The sequence below is a fragment of the Acartia tonsa genome, chromosome 15 (genome assembly GCF_053477335.1).
Source record: "Acartia tonsa isolate MP-2025a chromosome 15, ASM5347733v1, whole genome shotgun sequence".
In the NCBI taxonomy this organism is placed as follows: Eukaryota; Metazoa; Arthropoda; class Copepoda; order Calanoida; family Acartiidae; genus Acartia; species Acartia tonsa.
The window spans coordinates 14,703,616-14,722,314 of record NC_137274.1 but is presented as its reverse complement, the minus strand read 5'-3'; the positions used below and the strand labels follow the sequence as shown (position 1 = coordinate 14,722,314).

General features: G+C 33.3%; 1 protein-coding gene across 31 annotated transcripts in view; it reads right to left on the bottom strand.

Annotated features, from left to right (window-relative positions):
• EndoA (SH3 domain containing GRB2 like, endophilin-A) overlaps positions 1-18,699 on the bottom strand; it is a 125,476-nt gene that overhangs the window by 30,135 nt on the left and 76,642 nt on the right. For 27 of the 31 annotated variants that reach the window (XR_013875177.1, XR_013875179.1, XR_013875178.1 and 24 more), the window contains exons 1-4: positions 10,098-10,221; positions 6,669-6,764; positions 4,025-4,156; positions 832-944 (exon numbers count right to left, since the gene is read on the bottom strand). Coding sequence is in view for 3 of the 31 variants with exons in the window: in XM_080149023.1 (XP_080005149.1) it covers positions 832-944; positions 4,025-4,156; positions 6,669-6,764; positions 10,098-10,112 (356 nt within the window). In the remaining 28 variants the exon portion in view is untranslated. Of the gene's footprint in view, positions 1-831; positions 945-4,024; positions 4,157-6,668; positions 6,765-8,198; positions 8,296-10,097; positions 10,227-18,699 lie in introns of those variants that run through there. The other 4 variants (XR_013875186.1, XM_080149025.1, XR_013875185.1 and 1 more) reach the window with 3 other exon arrangements.

Here is an 18,699-nt window from a genome sequence, read left to right as displayed (position 1 = left end):
CAGGAATCAATATACCAAAAATCAGGTAAATCGGATGATTAGATAACATAAAAATTTGTTCTTAAAAAAGTAAAAAAATCATCATGTTTAAAATGGACGTACGGACATTCTGGTAATGATTATAGAGTTGCTACGCTTTCTAAATCGTACCTAACTACTACAGGAATCATCATGCAAAGTTTGAAATCGATAGGACAATTCTAACATGCCTAAATTAACGAATAAAAGCTATCTATCTCGGACGGACGGACGTACGGACGGACGGACGGACGTACGGACGGACGGACGGACCGACCCTAATTATAGAAAAGCTTCGCTTTTAAAAAGTAGAAAAATCAACATGTTTAAAATGGACGTACAGGCATTCTGGTAATGATTATAGAGTTGCTACGCTTTCTAAATCGTACCCAACTACTACAGGAATCATCATGCAAAGTTTGAAATCGATAGGACAATTCTAACATGCCTAAATTAACGAATAAAAGCTATCTATCTCGGACGGACGGACGGACGGACGTACGGACGGACGTACGGACGGACGGACGGACGGACGTACGGACGGACGGACGGACGGACGGACGGACCGACCCTAATTATAGAAAAGCTTCGCTTTTAAAAAGAGAGTGAGAGAGAAAAAGAGAAAAAAGATGGAGAGAAAGATGGATATAAGGAAGAGAAAAAAAAGAGATGGGTAGATAAAGAGAGGGGTAAAAAAGAGATAATAAAAATAATAGGCACTTACTAATAAGAAAGAAAGAGAGATAGATAAAAGAGAGGGTGATAGAGAAAAACCCAGAAAAAATGAGTTAAAAATACTAGGTAGATACTTACTGATTATCAAAATCCAGCATCTTGTTACCAAATCCAGTCATAGCATCCCCCAAAGTTCCTTCCGGCTGTGGATATGTACTCGCCTTCGCCTGGCCAGATAACTTGGAAATTCCCTGAAAAAAATAATTTTTTTTTGGTGAAGATTCCAAAAGAAAAATATTTAATTAGGTAGATCCAAAATGACCAATCTAAAAGAAAGGGGTAGTTTTTGTTACCATCATTGGGGGTTTATCGTCCATTGTCCCTTGAGAACCATGATAATTTCTCATAATTATTGATGTACTAACAAAAGTTACCCCTTATGTAGGTATATTGAAAGTACATCTACAAAAAAAACATCAACACTTTCTAGATTAGAATCATTGGTTGAAAGTTTAGAGCACTCAATTTAATGAACCAACCAATCAAAATTAAGTACCCAAAGTTTTGGAGCTAATGAATAAGAAAACATTTGGGTACCTCTATCATACTCAGGGAGGGAGGACATTAGACTGTAAATTACACTGGTACCCAAAGTTTTATTTACACATTGTCCTATTCGTGGGTTGAAAAAGTAAAGGTTATTTTATTGAATTTTGATTGGTTGGTTCCGAACTAGTCAAATTTTCAGCAAATAATTTCATCTAGAAAAAAGGGGTATATAGTTTTTTTCTATACCCATTGGAGGTTCGCACATCAATTTATCATCCATTGTCTTATCCCTTAAGATCTCTGAAACTATATGTCTATCCTCTTGGTTAATTATAAATATGATGCAGAGAATAATTGGGGAAATAATTTATGCGGGGACATACAGGGATAAGAAAATGGATGATAAATTTATGTACTACCCAATGATAATAAACAAAATTACCCTTTCTGTAAATTAGAATTGGTCCTGTAAGTTTGGAAGCAACTAATTAAAATTCAATAAAGGTACCCAAAGTTTTTGATCCCAAGAAAAAGAAAACTTGTCATATAATACTTTGGGTACCAGTGTAATTTAAAGTCCACTGTCGCCTCCCTCCCTTATAATTACCTCCCTGCCAATCTCATGTATAAATTATTATTCTGCTTATTAAGTTTCGACACTCTACAAGTGTTAGTGTTCGTTTGTCCCACCACCGCCTGATTTTAGAGCTTCGCTTCTCACTCATGAATGTTGTCGCCCTTGTTTGACTTATGAATATGCAGCAAATATTTTATATCACATTTTTAAAAACAGGATGTCTGTCTGTTTATAGCTAAAGATATCGCTATCCGCCGAACCGATATGGTTCTCCTTTATAGTTAAGTTTTATTTAAGTCCAGGGTAGGTTTATAAATATTCAAATGGAGGGTACTACCACCCTCCAAAAAAATTTGTCCCCAGAAAAAATTTGGGGGGGAAAAAGTGGAGGGTTGATTCCACCTCCCCCCAATTATGATATAATGATGTCCAACCCTAATTATGATACATAAACAAAATTACCCCCCTTTGTAGATTTAGATTATTGGTAAAAACGTTTGGACACTACGTGTATGTAAATATTCAGTCAAAATAAAAGAAAAATACCCAATGTTTTATGGCTATATAAAAATTTGGGTACCAGTGTAATTTACAGTCCAATGTCCCCTCCCTCTCTGAGCAATTATAGATAATTACATTAAATATTCCACGAATATATTATTCTCTTAAGGGATAAGTCAATGGACGATAAATTGATATAGATACCAAATAGTACAAAAAAAACACATACCTAGTTACCCCATCTGTACTTTAAAATCGTTGGTGGAAAAGTTAGGACATGCACTTCTAACATGTACAACCCAATGAAGATTTAATGTTTAAAAGTTTTTAGTTAAAGAGATGCTACGCTTTCCAAATCGTACCCACAACGTTCATGAAATAGGAATTATCACGCAAAGTTTGAAATCGATTAGACGATTCTAACATGCCTAAATTATCGATTAGATCTATCCGTTCGTACAGACGGACTTACCGTAATTATAGAAAAGTTTCGCTTTTAGAAAGGGAATATCTATATCTGAAGGGATAAGACGATGGACAATAAAATGATGTACATCCCCAGTTATGATAAATAAAATTAGAGACTTGCAGAAAAAGAAAAGTTTGTCACTGCTAGTTTGAACGAACCAATCAATATAAAATAAAAGTACCCGCAGTTTTTAAGCCAACAAATAAGATTATACATGATTATAGAAGTTTGTGAACCAGTCCAATGTACCCTCCCTCCCTCCGTGGGTATTATAAAAAAAAGTTTTTGTTAACAAGCAGACAAAAAAAAACTTTTAATGAAACATTTTTTCCTTCAGAACATATATTAATTGAAGCCAGGATTAGTTTATATATGTCCACATATCTCAACACTAATTTAACAGGATCTAAGTCTGTCTGCTTGTCCTGAAATTTAGCTAACCGCTGAACCGATATGGTTCTCATTTACAAGTTAGATATCAAAATTAAATAAGGGGGGAGGGGTATAAAAAAACCTTTTATTTTATTATATGTATTTTTATTATCATGGGCTTAAATCGTCTAATTCTGCGAGAAATGCTGAAAAAAAATTGAAGTAACGGTTTGAAAATGCGCTAATAGGCGGTTAAGCAACTGTTTTTTATATGAAAGAATCGTCTAATTGGAGTGATATCAGACTCATAAAAAAGGTTTGACTCAACTATCTTTAAAACTAAGGGGCACCCAAAAAAATGTGAAGAGTGTCTGTAAATTCCCCCCCCCCCCCCTTTATTACACCATGAGAAAATTTTAGCCATTGTGGGAAAAATCTACTTCTCGTGAGAAAAATCTACTGAACCGTAGGAAAATGGTACCTTGGCAGCGGCCATCTTGGCCCGGACAATCGGATTCGGCAGTAGTTATTACCTACTTACCCGTGGGAAAATCTTTCACAGCGTGAGAACATTTTAGCAATCGTGGAAAAATTCACTGAACCATGGGAAAATGCTACCATGACAGCGGCCATCTTGGCCTGGACAGTCGGATTTGGCTGTAGGTATTACTTCTCATGGTCATGGGAAAATCTTACTCAGCGTGAGAACATTTTAGAAACCGAGGGAAAAATCTACCCTAACAGCGGCCATCTTGGCTCGGAATGTCTGATTTAGCTGGAGGTATTCCTTCTAATGACCTACTTACCCGTGGGAAAAGTTCACTCAGCGTAAGAACATTTTAGCAACCGTGGGAAAATTGTACCTTGACAGCGGCCATCTTGGCCCGGACAGTCGGATTTGGCTGAAGATATTCCTTGGTCTTGATCTGTAGGTCCTCCACCAGTTCTGTCATCACCTCTGTCTTCTTCTCCATAGTCATAAAGTCATCGTCCAGCTACAAAAAAAAAGAATTTATATTTACTAAAGTAATAAGATGTTTGTCTGCCTTTTATAGTCATTAATGAGTTACAAAAGACAGATTTAACAGAATGTCTATCTGTCTGTCATTTACCTAGTCATCATCGAACTTGAAAAAAAAATATTTATGTTTAATAAAGTAATATAATGTCTATCTGTTTGTCCATTTACTCATCAATGAGCTACAAAACAGGATGTAACAGGATGTCTGTCTGTCTGTCATACAGTAATCATCGAGCTATAAAAAACTAATGAAACGGGATATCTGTCTGCTTGTCATACAGTCATTATCGAGCTACAAAAGACTAATGTAACAGTATGTCTGTCTGTCCTAAAGGACTGAACCAACAATGTAGCTTTTCATATGTCCTGGGAAGGTTTATAGCTAATTTGAAGAAGAGTACCACCACCATCCCCCCAAAAAAGTTTATTTTAAAAAATTCTTTAACTGAAGTTGAAAGTGGGAAGGAGTCATCTAAAGTACACCTAGAGGCCTTTAATGGCGTAGCCGCTTGTAGATAGTAAAGTAACAGGCCACAGCGGTCTAAGGCCGGACATTTCGCCAAAAATCAACATTGGAATTCCTCAAAATTAATAATTTATTTTGAAAATATATACCCTATCTCATATGAAACCGAAGAGTTTTTGTCTTTTCAACTACTGGTTGATGAATTATGAACTTTAAAACATGAAGGTTCAGGATTATTTTCACGTCATGAATTTTGCCTTTTGAATTTTCACCATCTTTGGAAAAAATATTTTTTTTTCAGTGTTACATTGATACAATGAAGCTTTTTAACCTATTTATATTCATAATATTACATGAAATATTAGGAAACTGGGGTTTTAGATTTTTAAAAAACTTTTTTTATCCATTTTATAGTTGTTTTTTAAAAAAAAATTATGTCATTTCCTAAATATTTTTGCAAAAAATGTTGGCAATAATTTTCAGTTTTTAAGTTTTTCACCAAAAACCGGGCCCCGCAACATACCAAACCATATATTATTCTTAAAATACAGGTATACTGCCATAGTTTCATGTTTAGTTTAGGTTGTTGCAGGGCCCGGTTTCTTTCAAAATTTTAACTTTAATTTTAGGGGCCAGACTCTAAAATTCCAATATAAGAAAAACATTTTTTTACAATTTTTTTATTTCCTCTGTTAATTTTATTTTCTGATGCATTTAAACTGTCCACAAAGAGCCTATGCTAGATTAAGAGACTTTTAGAGATTTAAAATGAATGTTTTAATTTTTTTAGGGGGGGGGGGGGGTTAATGCATCCTTTTCGTAATCCATGCGCAAATGGCACTTAAAATCGGAATTTAGTTATTAAACTTGGCATGAGTATTCCTTGGTAGGCCTATTTTCCATAAATCAAACAAAAAGGTGGAAAAGTGATGGCTAACGGCTGGTGGCTCAGCCGTATAGCCTTTTTTTGGCCAATTTCAGGGCAAATCCATTAGTTATTACGTAGGAAACAACTTCTTGAAACATAATTTTGCTTTTATTCATGTTTAATGTTACCAATAACTATTTTAAAAATTTCTTGTACCAGCCGCTTAACGGCTAGAGAACCCTTGAAAACGGCTGAGAGTGGCCAAGAGTATGATGTGTAGATAGGGCTTGTGTCGTGTCTAGGGGTAGGTTTTCATGGGTGCTGAGCTTAAAAATACTCTCAAAAATAGTGGGGGCTAATTCATATGGCAGCTGGGTAACGGCTGCTGCTCAGCTGTTAGCAATTTTACATGACTATTTAATGATATTTTAACATCAAATGTTTAGGTATAGTCCCTATCCTAACCTAAAATAACCTAACAAAAGCCATCTTAAAAATACGACGAATAGCCCCTTAAGGTGCGTTGCCACGAAATGGACTATTCCCAAATATTTCAGTAGAATTAAACTTCTTCAATTAATTTTCGTATTCTAATTAATTTTATTGGATATATTAATAACAAAATTTTACAATTTCTAGATTTAGCTATTAAACAGCTGAAAACATTAGGTACTAGATTAAGTATTATTACTTATCTAAGAGAAAATAACTTAGTAAAAAAGGTGAAGAAACTTCAATTAGCTGTATCAAATGTATGTTGCACAAAGTTTGGTGATTGGGCATTTACCTTTATATAATCATTTCTACAGTAATGTTTATTAATGCTGCAAGGTTTTTAAACGTTTTATTGCTTAGAAACATCGAATTTAGGCTCTCTGCCACTTATAGAAAATAGTATGAAAATATGAAATTTTAGCTAAGTTTCAAAGTATTTTCTAGACCAGTTTGCTTTTGTTTTTCTTTTCTAAATGAATATACAAGTTGTATTGAGTAATAATAAGGCGCATGCTTTTTATTTTGAACGATTCTATCAACTACAAGCTGAGAAAATTGACTTTAAGTAGAGGTAGGTGAAATGTCCACCAAAATGCCAAAATAGACCACTGTGCAGGCTGTCTGTCTGTCCGACTGTGTGTCTGTCTTCTAGCTCACCTTAGTTCCTTCCACCCCAGTGATCTTCTCACTCATGAACTGGTTGGCCTTGTTGATCTGCTTCTTTAGTCCCGGCAGGAACGCCATGTTGGTTACCTACAATATTATACCTTGTTGTCCAGAGAATCATTGCTCCAAAAATCATATAAACAGGATGATTTGGTATATCAAAAATATTTTTTGGCGGAAATATATGTAAAAATTTTTAGGTTGTACCTAACTGTTACAGGCATCACTATGCAAAGTTTGAAATCAATAGGACATTTCTAATTAACGGACTGACTTGCCCTAATTATAGTAAAGCTTCGCTATTAACTACAAAGATGGTGCAACTTTTAATTAACTAGCTGTGCTTCATAATATAAGTGAAATATAAAAAGACAAAAATTTTAATTTAAAAACCCACTGGACTGGGTTATTTTTTTTTATAAAACCCAGGTTTTTTTACAACCCTGACAATAGAACTCCTGAATTTTCAGTATGGCTTAGAACCGGTTTTAATCCAGCGGATATTAAACGGTTTTGAAGTATTACTGGAAAAAAAAATTTTTGTTACATTTTGTAATATTTGTCTTCATTCTTTTTTTTGTCTTTTTAAGCATGCAAGTGGGGTTTATTAATTCCTACTAGGTAAAAGGGATGGGGGAGTTGGGGGGAGTGATTATTTAAAAAAAAAATTTTATCTACTGAAGGAAGGGAGATTGGACTGTCAATTATATTTAATTTTAGGAGCTAATTAAATCTTGATTGGTTGATTCAAAATAAATAGCAGTGTCAAAACTTTTCCACAGCTGATTTTAATTTAGAGAAGGGGTAATTTTGTTTGTCATAATTGGTGCCTTGTCTATTATAAACAAGGATTTCAGGGAATAAGCCAATGGAAGATTTATTAAGAGACTGCCACTTTGTACAAACCAATCATGATTCAATACAATACCCCAAAGTTTTAACTATAAATAGAGAACCATTTCATAAATCTTGGAGGGAAAGTATGATTTTCAGTCCATTGTCCCCTCTCTTACTGATAATAAATATACCACGGCAATTTTTTTTTTTGGGGGGGGGGGTAAAATATCCATGTTAATATTAAAATGTCCCAAAGGATGAAAAATAATGCCCCCTTCTTAAAAGTAAATACCTACCTACCTATATAATCTTAATTGTAATCTTTATTGGCTAACTTATTTATCTTTTTTTATTAAAGGGATAGTTCTATAAAGTGCATTCAACAAGTTTGGATAGGTACTTAAAGTAACTACCTAGTGAGTGACACTTAACATATTTAAAATATTTTTTCCTTAAATTCTCACAAAATCTTCCTAATTCTCACAAAATCTTCCTAATTCTCACAAATCTTCCTAATTCTCACAAATCTTCCTAATTCTCACAAAATCTTCCTAATTCTTACAAATTCTTCCTAATTCTCAAAAATTCTTCCTCATTTTCACAAAATCTTCCTAATTCTCACAAAATCTTCCTAATTCTCAATAAATATTTCTTATTCTCACAAATATTCTTCCTATATTTTACCTTGTAGTTTGTTTTCTGTTATCAATATGATGAAGAATAAAGAATGGGTAATGTGGTGTGCGTAACAAGCCCCGTGTGTTAAATCTAAACTATATCTGAAAATAAACAATGCAGCAATATAACTAAAAAAAAAAGAAAAAAAAGAACAAGCAAATTCTTTGTCTTGTTGAGTACTGATATCCCCCCACCCTCACTTTTCTTTGAAAAATATTAAATTGAGTAGGGTATTAAGCCTTAACACTTTGGGCCTAACCCTGTTACCCAATATAACCTTGCCTTGCCTGTTGTTCCCTGAACCCCCCCCCCCCCCTCCTATTTTCAATTTATTTTAAAATAGAAGAGAATGAGAGAGAGAGGAAGGGGAGGAAGTGGGGTTTTATCAGTGCACAACAACGTCCTTTGGATGAAAGCATCTGTAAATTTTCAACTGAGATGGCATTGCCGCTCAAGCCCTTTTGAGGTATAAATATGGGATTTAACAAAACTTTTAGATGGGGATGCGGAGAAAAGAAGGGAGGATCTTTTCAATTCTATTTTTTGGGGTAAAAAATTCTAATTGGACTAGTTTCACTAGGGATCTAAAGGGATAGGACAATATATAATATATCAATGTACATCCATATTCTATACTTTTTTACATCAAAAACATTGGTTGAAAAGTTTAGACACTAATATTTTGGAAACAACTGATAAAAATAGAATAGTACAAAAGTTTTAAAGAAAATAACTCTGTTATAAAACTTTGGGTATCATGGAAACCAATTTTAAATCCAATGTCCTCTCCCTCCATGAGATAGAAATAGATGAATAAAAGATCTTTCCAAATGCCGAATTGTCAACGGAGTAAATCCCCTTCTTAATATATAAAAAAAAAGTATTTAGGTATTCTATTAGTTAAGGAATTTTTAAAAATGTATATACCTACAACTTAAGACATAATTAAAAAATTAGGTAAATCACAGATGCATTAAAAATAATCTATCAAAAAATTTCAGGGTTAAAATAATCAGTGATAATTAAATAGAAAAATATTTTTTTATGATAATCAAGGATCTTAGGAGATAAGAAAATGGAGTGGGGAGGACATGTATTCTCATGGAATGATTTGTAAACTAAAATTGAATTTTGAATAGTTGGTTACTAACTAGCACCTAGTTACCAAACTTTTCAACCATTAATTTCTATCTGGATAAAGTGTGATTTTGTTTTAGCATCATTGGGGATGTACATTAATTAATTATCTATTATCTTATCCCTTAAAATCTCAGAAAATATCCATTTTTATGTATTTTGAATTAAATACTAGATGGAGGGGGAAGGAGGCTTGATTAATATTCAATCATTTCCATCAGAATATTTGCCCTACAGGAAAAAGAGGGGTGGAGGAGAATTAACTCCCCCCCCCCTAAAAAAATGTCAGGCAAGGGTGAGGGTAGCATAGCAGTGCATTCATTCAGGTACAAGAGAAATGCCCAGGGAGGGAGTGGACATTGGACACTGGTAACCAAAGTTTTTATAACAAACTTATCCTAATCAATGGATAAACTACTATGGGTACCTTTAGTTAAATTTGATTGGTTGGTTCCAAAATTTACAACCAATAATTGAAATCTACAGAAGGGGTAATTTTGTTTTTCAATTTTAGGATGATTTTTAATTGATTGTCCATTGTCTTATCCCTTAAGATCCCTGGGTCGAAATGTTGGATAAAGAATTTTGAAAGAGGGTATTTCTATAATCCAGAGGTGTGCACAGGGTTTAGTTTTACCATGATGGGACAGGGGGTTTATAAACTATGTGATGAAACAAACCAACCCAATGCACCTCCCTTTGCTAAAATACCCTTCTTCAAAACTCTGTATAAGTTAATTTAAATTATGTGAGTTTGAGTCTCTTAACCTTTTCAAGAGCCATTTAATGCAGTTCTGGAAGAAGAAGGAGACAGAAATACTCTGAAGGTAACTTCTCTGTAGTAGAAAAAAACAAAATATCTTAGTAAACCACTAATTCTTTCTAATTCTAACAAGGGGGGAGGCGGATGTGCCACTTTTTGAAACCAAAACTAAAAGTCAAAGGAACTCAACTAAAAAAAGAGTTACAGGCCTGAGATTTTGCATGGCAGTTGCTTTATAGGGTTACAATATGGAACAGTGAAGAAACGGCGGCGCATCCGCCGAAAACCGCCGAGAAATTGCAAAAAAAAATTCGGCGGGAAACGGCGGTTTTCGGCGGTTGCGCCGCCGTTTCTTCACAGATCCATATTGTACCTCTATAAAGCAACTGCCATCCGAAATCTCAGACCTGTAACTCTTTTTTTAGTTGAGTTCCTTTGTTGACTTTTAGTTTTGGTTTCAAAAAGTGGCACATCCGCCTCCCCCCTTTTTTTCCTAATTCTCACAAATTCTTCCAAAGTTTAAATTTTTTATTTAATTTTCACAATCATTGAAACTTTTCTTATGGATGAATGGCAGACTGACAGATGGACAACCATACAAACAAAATAGGCACGCTATCAGATTCAGCAATCTATCTTAATTAGAAGCTAAGAAAATATAATTTTTCCCAAAGTGTTACTAACAGACAAACTGATAGGATCTATTTAATAAGGGGAGGATTAAAATTAGGACACCTGCCATAATAAGACTAACTTTTCATTGTTTCACTGGTACCCAAAGTTTTGATTATATAATTTACCTACTTAATCTTATTCATTCGCTCAAATTTACTAAATTTTAATTGGCTGGTTCCAAACTACCTTGAATTTCCAGCCTTTTAACAAATATTTAGATGCACGGAAATGGTTATTTTGTTTGTCATCATTGGAAATGTATATCAATTTATTACTAATTGTCTTATCCCTTAAGATCCCTGTTTAAAAGTACCTATGTATTTGGTTAAATTATCTAGATATTTCAGAAAAAAGATTCTTAGGTACCTAAGTATTAATAGTAATAAAATCTGCCAGTTTTATGGTCATGGCATTACAAAAAGTAGAGTTTTTTTTACTGTCAGTTTTGGAATAGTTAGGTAACTATCGAATCGTATTAAAGACATCTTTACGCAAATATAAAAATAAAAATTATATTATAATTTCAGGACTTTGGCCTCTCATGGGCCAACTTAACTTATAACTTTTATTTTGTTCTCCGTGAAAAATTGTCTATAATACGAAATAAGATTTATCAGTACAGCTTAGAACCGGTTCTAGTCAAGCCTTACTAGAATAGATTGTTACTAATTTTTGCAACAAATAAAAATAAATTTCAAATCACTGAACCGTTAACTCAATACAAATTACAAATACTTTTATAACTTTAACTAGAAATTTCTTGATATATTTTAACTAGGTAAGGATATTCCTCATCTATAAATCATAAGGGATAAGGCAATGAATGATAAATTTATTCTATTTCTTACCCAATGACGTAATAACAAAACACCCTTTCTATAAATATGAACTATCAGCTTAATGCATAAACTAACCTATAAAAGTTTATCTATTTTACAACATGATTATATAACTACCTATGTTTGCTAGTGTTATTTATAGTCCAATGTCCACTACCTTGCCATCTATGTCAAATTATACAAATGGGGAAAACTCACTCGGTTCAGTGGTAATTGAAATCTTAAGCCTCAGACCAAGAACTTTATATAAGTACTACTTTGAATCAAAATAATCAAGCTTCAACCCAAGCCGCGCCTCTAAGCAAAGCAATGGTGAAAGAGGTTAATAAAATAGCTTAAAACCACTCCAATGCATATGTACAAAACCATCGAAATAGCAATTTCCGAGATCTTAAGCTTAACCTATCCTAACCTAACCTTACCTAAAATAAGAGCAAAAGCTACTGTGAAAATACGACGAAACCCGCTAGCTATGTACTTTGTTTAATTTTCTTTTCAAAGATCAAAAAAATTATTAGAGGTACCTTATACTTATAAAAAAGGATTTAATTTCAAAATGAAATCAAGCCTCTATTCAACTAAAGAAAATAGCTTAAAACCTGACCAAGACCTATATAGGAAATATATAGCTTAGGGTGAATCTAAACTAGAAAAATCCCCATTTAATTATCTTATATAATGAGCCTCTGAGAAAATGTAACTTACTCGAACGGACGGACGGATACACAGACAGATAGACAGACAGACGGGCGATACTAAAAAGTTACAACAGAAAAAAAAACTATTTTGCCACTAATTCACTTTAAAACATCACTTTACAGCAGGAATCACAAGGGATAAGACAATGGACGTTAAATCAACATACATCCCGAATAATAATAAACAAAATTACCCCTTTAAAGGATACAATTATTGGTTAAGAAGTTTGGGCACTATTGGGTTTGGAATCATTCAATGAGAATAAGAACCCAAAGTTTATGAGCCCTAACGAATAGGATAAAATGGCTAAAAAACTTTGGGTACCAGTGTAATTTACAGTCCATTGTCCCCTCCCCCACCGTATATTATAAAAATAACCATTGGTACAGAAAAAGCATGAGACTAAGATTTTGCTCTTTATGACGAAAACTTGTGTGTGTGTCGTGTGTGTGTGTGTGTGTGTGTGTGTGTGTGTGCGTGCGTGTGTGTGTGTGTGTGTGTCAGAGTCAGGTGACTAAAGTCCTCTCTGTAGTAGTGGTGAGTCTGCTGTCAAACTGTCACCAGAAAAATTAAAACTTGATTAGGCGCATTTTTCCAAAATCATTTTCGTGGATTTTTACAGTTTAATTTTGTAAATTTTTAAAAAGATTTTCATCAGGGATAAGACAATAGACAATAAATTAATATAAAAAGTTTGTTCAACAAAATTACGCCTTTTGTAGATCATTATTATTGGTTGAAAAAAATATATAGTTTCAAACAAAAAAAATCAGTTAAATAATTTTTTTTAACCAGAGAATAAGATAAGGAGATTTGAAAACTTTGGGTACCTGTGTAATTTACAGTCCAATGTCCCCTTCCTTCTGAAACCAATAATATTTTCTGCTTTTAAGACGAAAAGAAAACGTAATTAAAGATTGTTTTCTATTTTCAAATAAGCTTTAAAAGAGTCTTGTTTTAGGACATTTCCTCACATTTCTCCGCCCTACCTTAGTGGCTAAGGGTGAAGCAACTAATCCTTTTAAACAAAGTGTTAAGTTTTTTGTGGGTACATTAAAAGATCAAAATTATTTGGGTGTTTTAAATATTTATTGGTTCATTAAAACTTTTTATTAAATAAATTTAATCTATAAAAGGGGCGAATTTGTTTATTATCATTTAAAATCTACAGAAATACATCCTTTTAACTGTCTTATCTCTAAAAATCCATAAAAATATTAATTTATAATTCTGGCCGGCAAAATGTTACTCTGGCAACTTTTAGCGATGAATCCTCGGAAAATCAATTTTTTCGGTCGAATAAATTTATTTGCTCTCGGTGTTAGCTTTCATTCGGGGGATACAAAAATTTCGCTGTGAAAATATAAAATAAATAAAAAGGACAAAAATTCTATTTTCATTCTGATTTTAAATTATGATTATAATAACATTAATAAATAATTTTTCCGTTAAAAATTTAAATTTATCCAAAGCTAGCTCTGAATAAAAACTAAAAACATTCGACATCAATATTTACATCATAAGGATGGGATCTAAACTATTGATAATTAAGAAACACGAATTATGAAGATCGGTCTCTTGCTCAAATATAATTTATTTATAACTAGAGCCTGCGCCCCTAGAAACAAAGGGAAGACAGACATTAAAATAGACCAAAACCGTTCCCAGACTTTCATATTCACAATAGAATGTGCAGATTATGGCCAAGACTTGAAATTTTTATTAAAATAGCCTAAAACTATATATAAGACTTATTAAATTTAACAATAAAATAGCCTAAAACTATGCCAAGACTTAAAATGAACATGAAACAGCTTAAAACTATATCCTAAGACTGTGTCGGGTAACCAGTTCGAATCTCGGCCAATTAAATTCAAAATACATTAAATGGTTCCAACTGCTTCTTTGTAAGGTGCAGGATATTAATAGTTAGAGTAGGGGGAATTCCTTGGCCCAAAACAGGTGCAACTCAGCTTCAAGAACATAATTAGGACTTCCAGACAAATGGTCCTGAAATCAAATGATCAAATGAGATACATAAAAATCAGGAATAAGGTATAACCAACAAGCAAAATAAATCTAAAATAATATTTGGGGCGCAAATGGAGAGGTCGTCAATTTTACGATGTGTTGCCCCCCAATGACAGCTGAAAAACACGTATAGGTTTCGTGATTTTCTTCCGAATTAATTTCGTTATTGGTATGAGCTGCATAAAAATACTTGTTTTAAAGTAACTGAATGTCTGTCTGTGTGTACCATATCTATGTGTGCCTATTACTTATTTGCAAGAATTACAAATGTCCGTCTATGTGTCAGAAATGATATTTTCTTGGCTGCTTTTGAAGATAAAGGTCTGTAATTTTCAAGATGATTGATCCTCTTCAACCAATATCCAGTCATATATTACTTTCTTTCTTTTCATCACAATCTTTATAATAAAGTAACAGGATGTCTGTGTGTTTGTAAGTTTTTGCCGAAGGATCTCGTTAACCGTATACAGAGCCGATCTGGTTCTCCTTAACAGGGTAGCTTCTCATAGGTCATGAGAAGGTTTATAACTATAGAAACACAGAAATTATTTCTCAAATTATATATTTGAAATAAAATCAAACATTTAAAGTGCCACTAGAGGCCTCTAGGGTCGTAGCCGCTAGTCTTTATATAAAAGTAACAGGATCAGAACCGATATGCTTCTCCTTTACAATGTAGCTTCTCATATATAGGTCTTGGGAAGATATATAACAATTTTGGGGTATAGTCCCTTTCATGGCAACGCTCCTTAAGAGGCGTTTATTCGTATTTTCACAGTAGCTTTTCTCCTATTTCTAGCCCCTAAGGAGGGCACTAACTCTGTGGGGCCAATTGCCTAACCCAATATAACCTAACCTAAAATCACTTATCAAAAGCCACTTTGAAAATATGACAAATCACCCCTTATGGGGCGTTGCCACGAAAGGGACTATTATCCCTATTTTGGAAGAAGTAAATATTCAAATCGTATTCTATAAAACTTAGGATCCACCACACTGGCGCTACATTTGAATAACTATTAGATTCTAATCTGTTTGAGTACAATTAATAATACAATAATTATAGTAGCAAAGCTACTCTATAATTCAATATAGGTACACAATAAGTAAGCATAATATATTTTTTAAAATATATATTTACAAAGCAGAATTTTATAAGCAAATCTACTCTTTAAATAACTTTGTCTGACAGTAAGGCTGTCCGTAACTCTATGGGGAAAATGTGATTTTATAAGCTGCTATTCAAAAAGATTCCCTATTATCATCAAGTATGTAATTTACTTTGCCTGTCAGTCATCATGCTACAAAAAAAAATAAATCCTTATGATGAAGTAACAGGATGTCTATTTGTTTATCTGTACCGCTGATCCGATATTATTTTCTCTCATAGGTCCTGGGAAGGTTTATAACTATTTTTGGGGAGGATACGACATAATAATTTTTTTTCTTATACTAACATTAAAAATTGGAGGGTGGGGGTCGACTTTTAAAACTTTTTCTTTTTAAATCTAGAATTAAAAAAAATGGGTTATCTAATTCAACTCTTAAAGGGCCCCCAGAGGCCTCTAGGGGACGTAACCTCTAGTATTTGAAAATGAGAATAAGTCATAAAGGTTTTGTGATTCCAATATATTTATATTCTTGATTTTACCATATGCTCTTTAAATCTACTTGTCCGTTTTTCCGTCCTTAATTTTTTAGGGCTTTGATACTTCTGATTGTTGTCACCCTTGTTTAAGAAATGAATGTTTTTTTATCTTTGCTTAAATTCGAATGTTTTTCTACAATTTTGGTTGATCCGTCAGTCCACTATGGAGAACTCTGTTTCTTTTTTTAGACATGTTAGAATTGTCCTATTCATTTCAAACTTGACATGGTGATTACTGAAAGAGATGGATACACTGCAGAAAGAGAAATGAATTTATAATTCTTACCACAAAAAAATCCGTAAGTCCATTTTAATATGATCCATATCAAATATCCCTTACTAAAAGTTAGATCCAATCGCCCATGGAAAAAAACCACAAAAACAATTTTTTTCACTTTTGCTTTTTGAAACTTAATTAAGGGTAGGAAAGGGTGAAGGTTTTAAAGGAGTAGATAAATAGCCAAAAGTCAACCGAGGACTTAATCTTAAAATGAAATAGCCTTAAATCATCCCAGCCAGGACCTATGGTATGCTTCCCAAAAATTGAGAACTCAATTTGTTCAGTAGTTATTGACAAAAAAAAACTTCTTTTAGGATATTAGAAAATTAATTATGTGTAGAAGCGAAGCTTTTCTATAATTAGGATCGGTCCGCACGTCCGTCCGTCCAAAACGGTTAGTCCTTTTCGTTAATTTAATCAGTTTATAATTGCCTATCGATTTAAAACTTAACATGATGATTCATATAACGGTTAGGTATGACTTAGAAAGAAAAACAACTCTATAATCGAAACCAGAAAGTCTTTACGTCCATTTCAAACTTTACTTTTTGACAAATATTTTTATGTTAGAATTATTCTATACATCTGATTTAAGGAATACTGATTCTTATTACAACAAGGTACAATGTTATAACCAAAGCATCTCTTTAATTAAGTTCCAATAAGTAGGTATGCCCTTAAACAGTATAATGTATTTATGTCGTTTTACAACAAATTTACTTATAATTTTGTTTAGACTTATGCGTATTCAGTTTTGACACTCTACAAGTATTAATGTTTGTTTGTCCTTTCATTTCAAAGATTCGGTTTTATGGATATTGTCATCCTTGTTTAATGATAAATTATATATTTTGTTTTTTAAAAATCTCATAGAATATTTTGTAATCTTTCTGAAGATTTTTGCAAAAAAAAATGAAAGTAAAAAAACGTTGTTTTGCTATAAAACATACTAGATGCTCCGTCCCTAGAGGCCTCAGGATTTTGACAACCCATTTTTTGTGTTTTAGATTTTTTAAACAAAGTTTTAAAAAATTTTGAGGGGGGGGGGGTAATTTTTTTTCGGGGGGGGGGGGAGAAGGGGGGAATTTGTCTACCAACCCTTTTTTCATTCAGTTTTTTTAAATGAAATTTAAAATAAAATTTTGGAGGATAGTTTTCTTTCTTTGGGGGGTGTTGGGAATGTCCCAGCCTAAAACCATCACAGGGCCAGTATGTACATTCCCTTAAGAGTAGAGCCCAATCGGTTCAGTGAATACTTAGATGTTAAACTAGTGTTTTCTATCTATCTATTTACTAATATACTAGCGGCTTCGCCCCTAGCCTCTAGGGGCTATGCCCCAAGAGGTGATAAAATTTTTTTTGGCGAAATACGTAAAAGGAGCAAGGAAATTTTCTATAAAAAAAATGGAGGGGGGGACTTTTTGTTTTTTGGGGGGTTGGGGGTGTCCCACCCCCCAAGAAAATAGCCTAAAACCACCTCAGGACCAGTAGGTATATTTTCTGAAGAGTAGGATCCGATCGGTTCAGTGGTTACCGATATCTTAAGGGACGGACGGACGGACAGACAGACAAACGGACAGACATCGTTCTACTTTGTATTATAGATAGTTAGGTAGATAGATGGTTGACTGGTATTTTAGAAACTCCGTAAATTACCCAAAAAAAAATTTGCTTTGGTTTCAATGAACATATATCTACAATGAAAACACAGTTCAGTTATGATGTAGCGCACAGGTTGGATTCTACTGTGATTTTGAGATAGTATCAACTAAGGAATCATAATATAATTTATGGGATTGGTCTTTGGGTGCGCGGCGCGGCAATATCTAATGGAATTCAGTATATCTTTAGACTTGGTTTGCATTGTATGCTGGTATTTTATATATAAAAAATTAAAAGTTAAAGAAGTTTAAAAATAGTAAAATAAAATGTGAAGATAGTGATTCAATAAATTAAAATTACACCCCTTTGTGAAAGTAACATGATGTATGTGTTTGTGTGTCTGTCTATCTGTGTGTACTATAGGATCTTGTAAACCACTGAACTGATATGGTCCTATTTTATAGAGTAGCTTCTCATAGATCTTGGGAGGTTTTAACTATTTTGGGCTCGGTACCTCAACCCTCCCTAGAAAAAAATTAACCCCCAAATTTTTTTGTTACTTTTTCTGTTTTGAACTAAAATTGAAAGTGGGGGAGGGTTGACCACCCCCCCCCCCCCCCCCACCCACCCTTCTCCTTAGGGTAATATATGAAGCTTTATGCTAATTTCTGTAAATTTTTAAAAGCATTTTTATTTTTAACAGCAAAGCTACTCTATAAATATCCTCTAATATATGTCCTCTAATAGAATGATATGTTTTGTGTTTGATATATCTTTATTTTTTAGTGGCAAAGCTCCTCTATAATTCTAAATGTCCATCTGTAAGACACAAA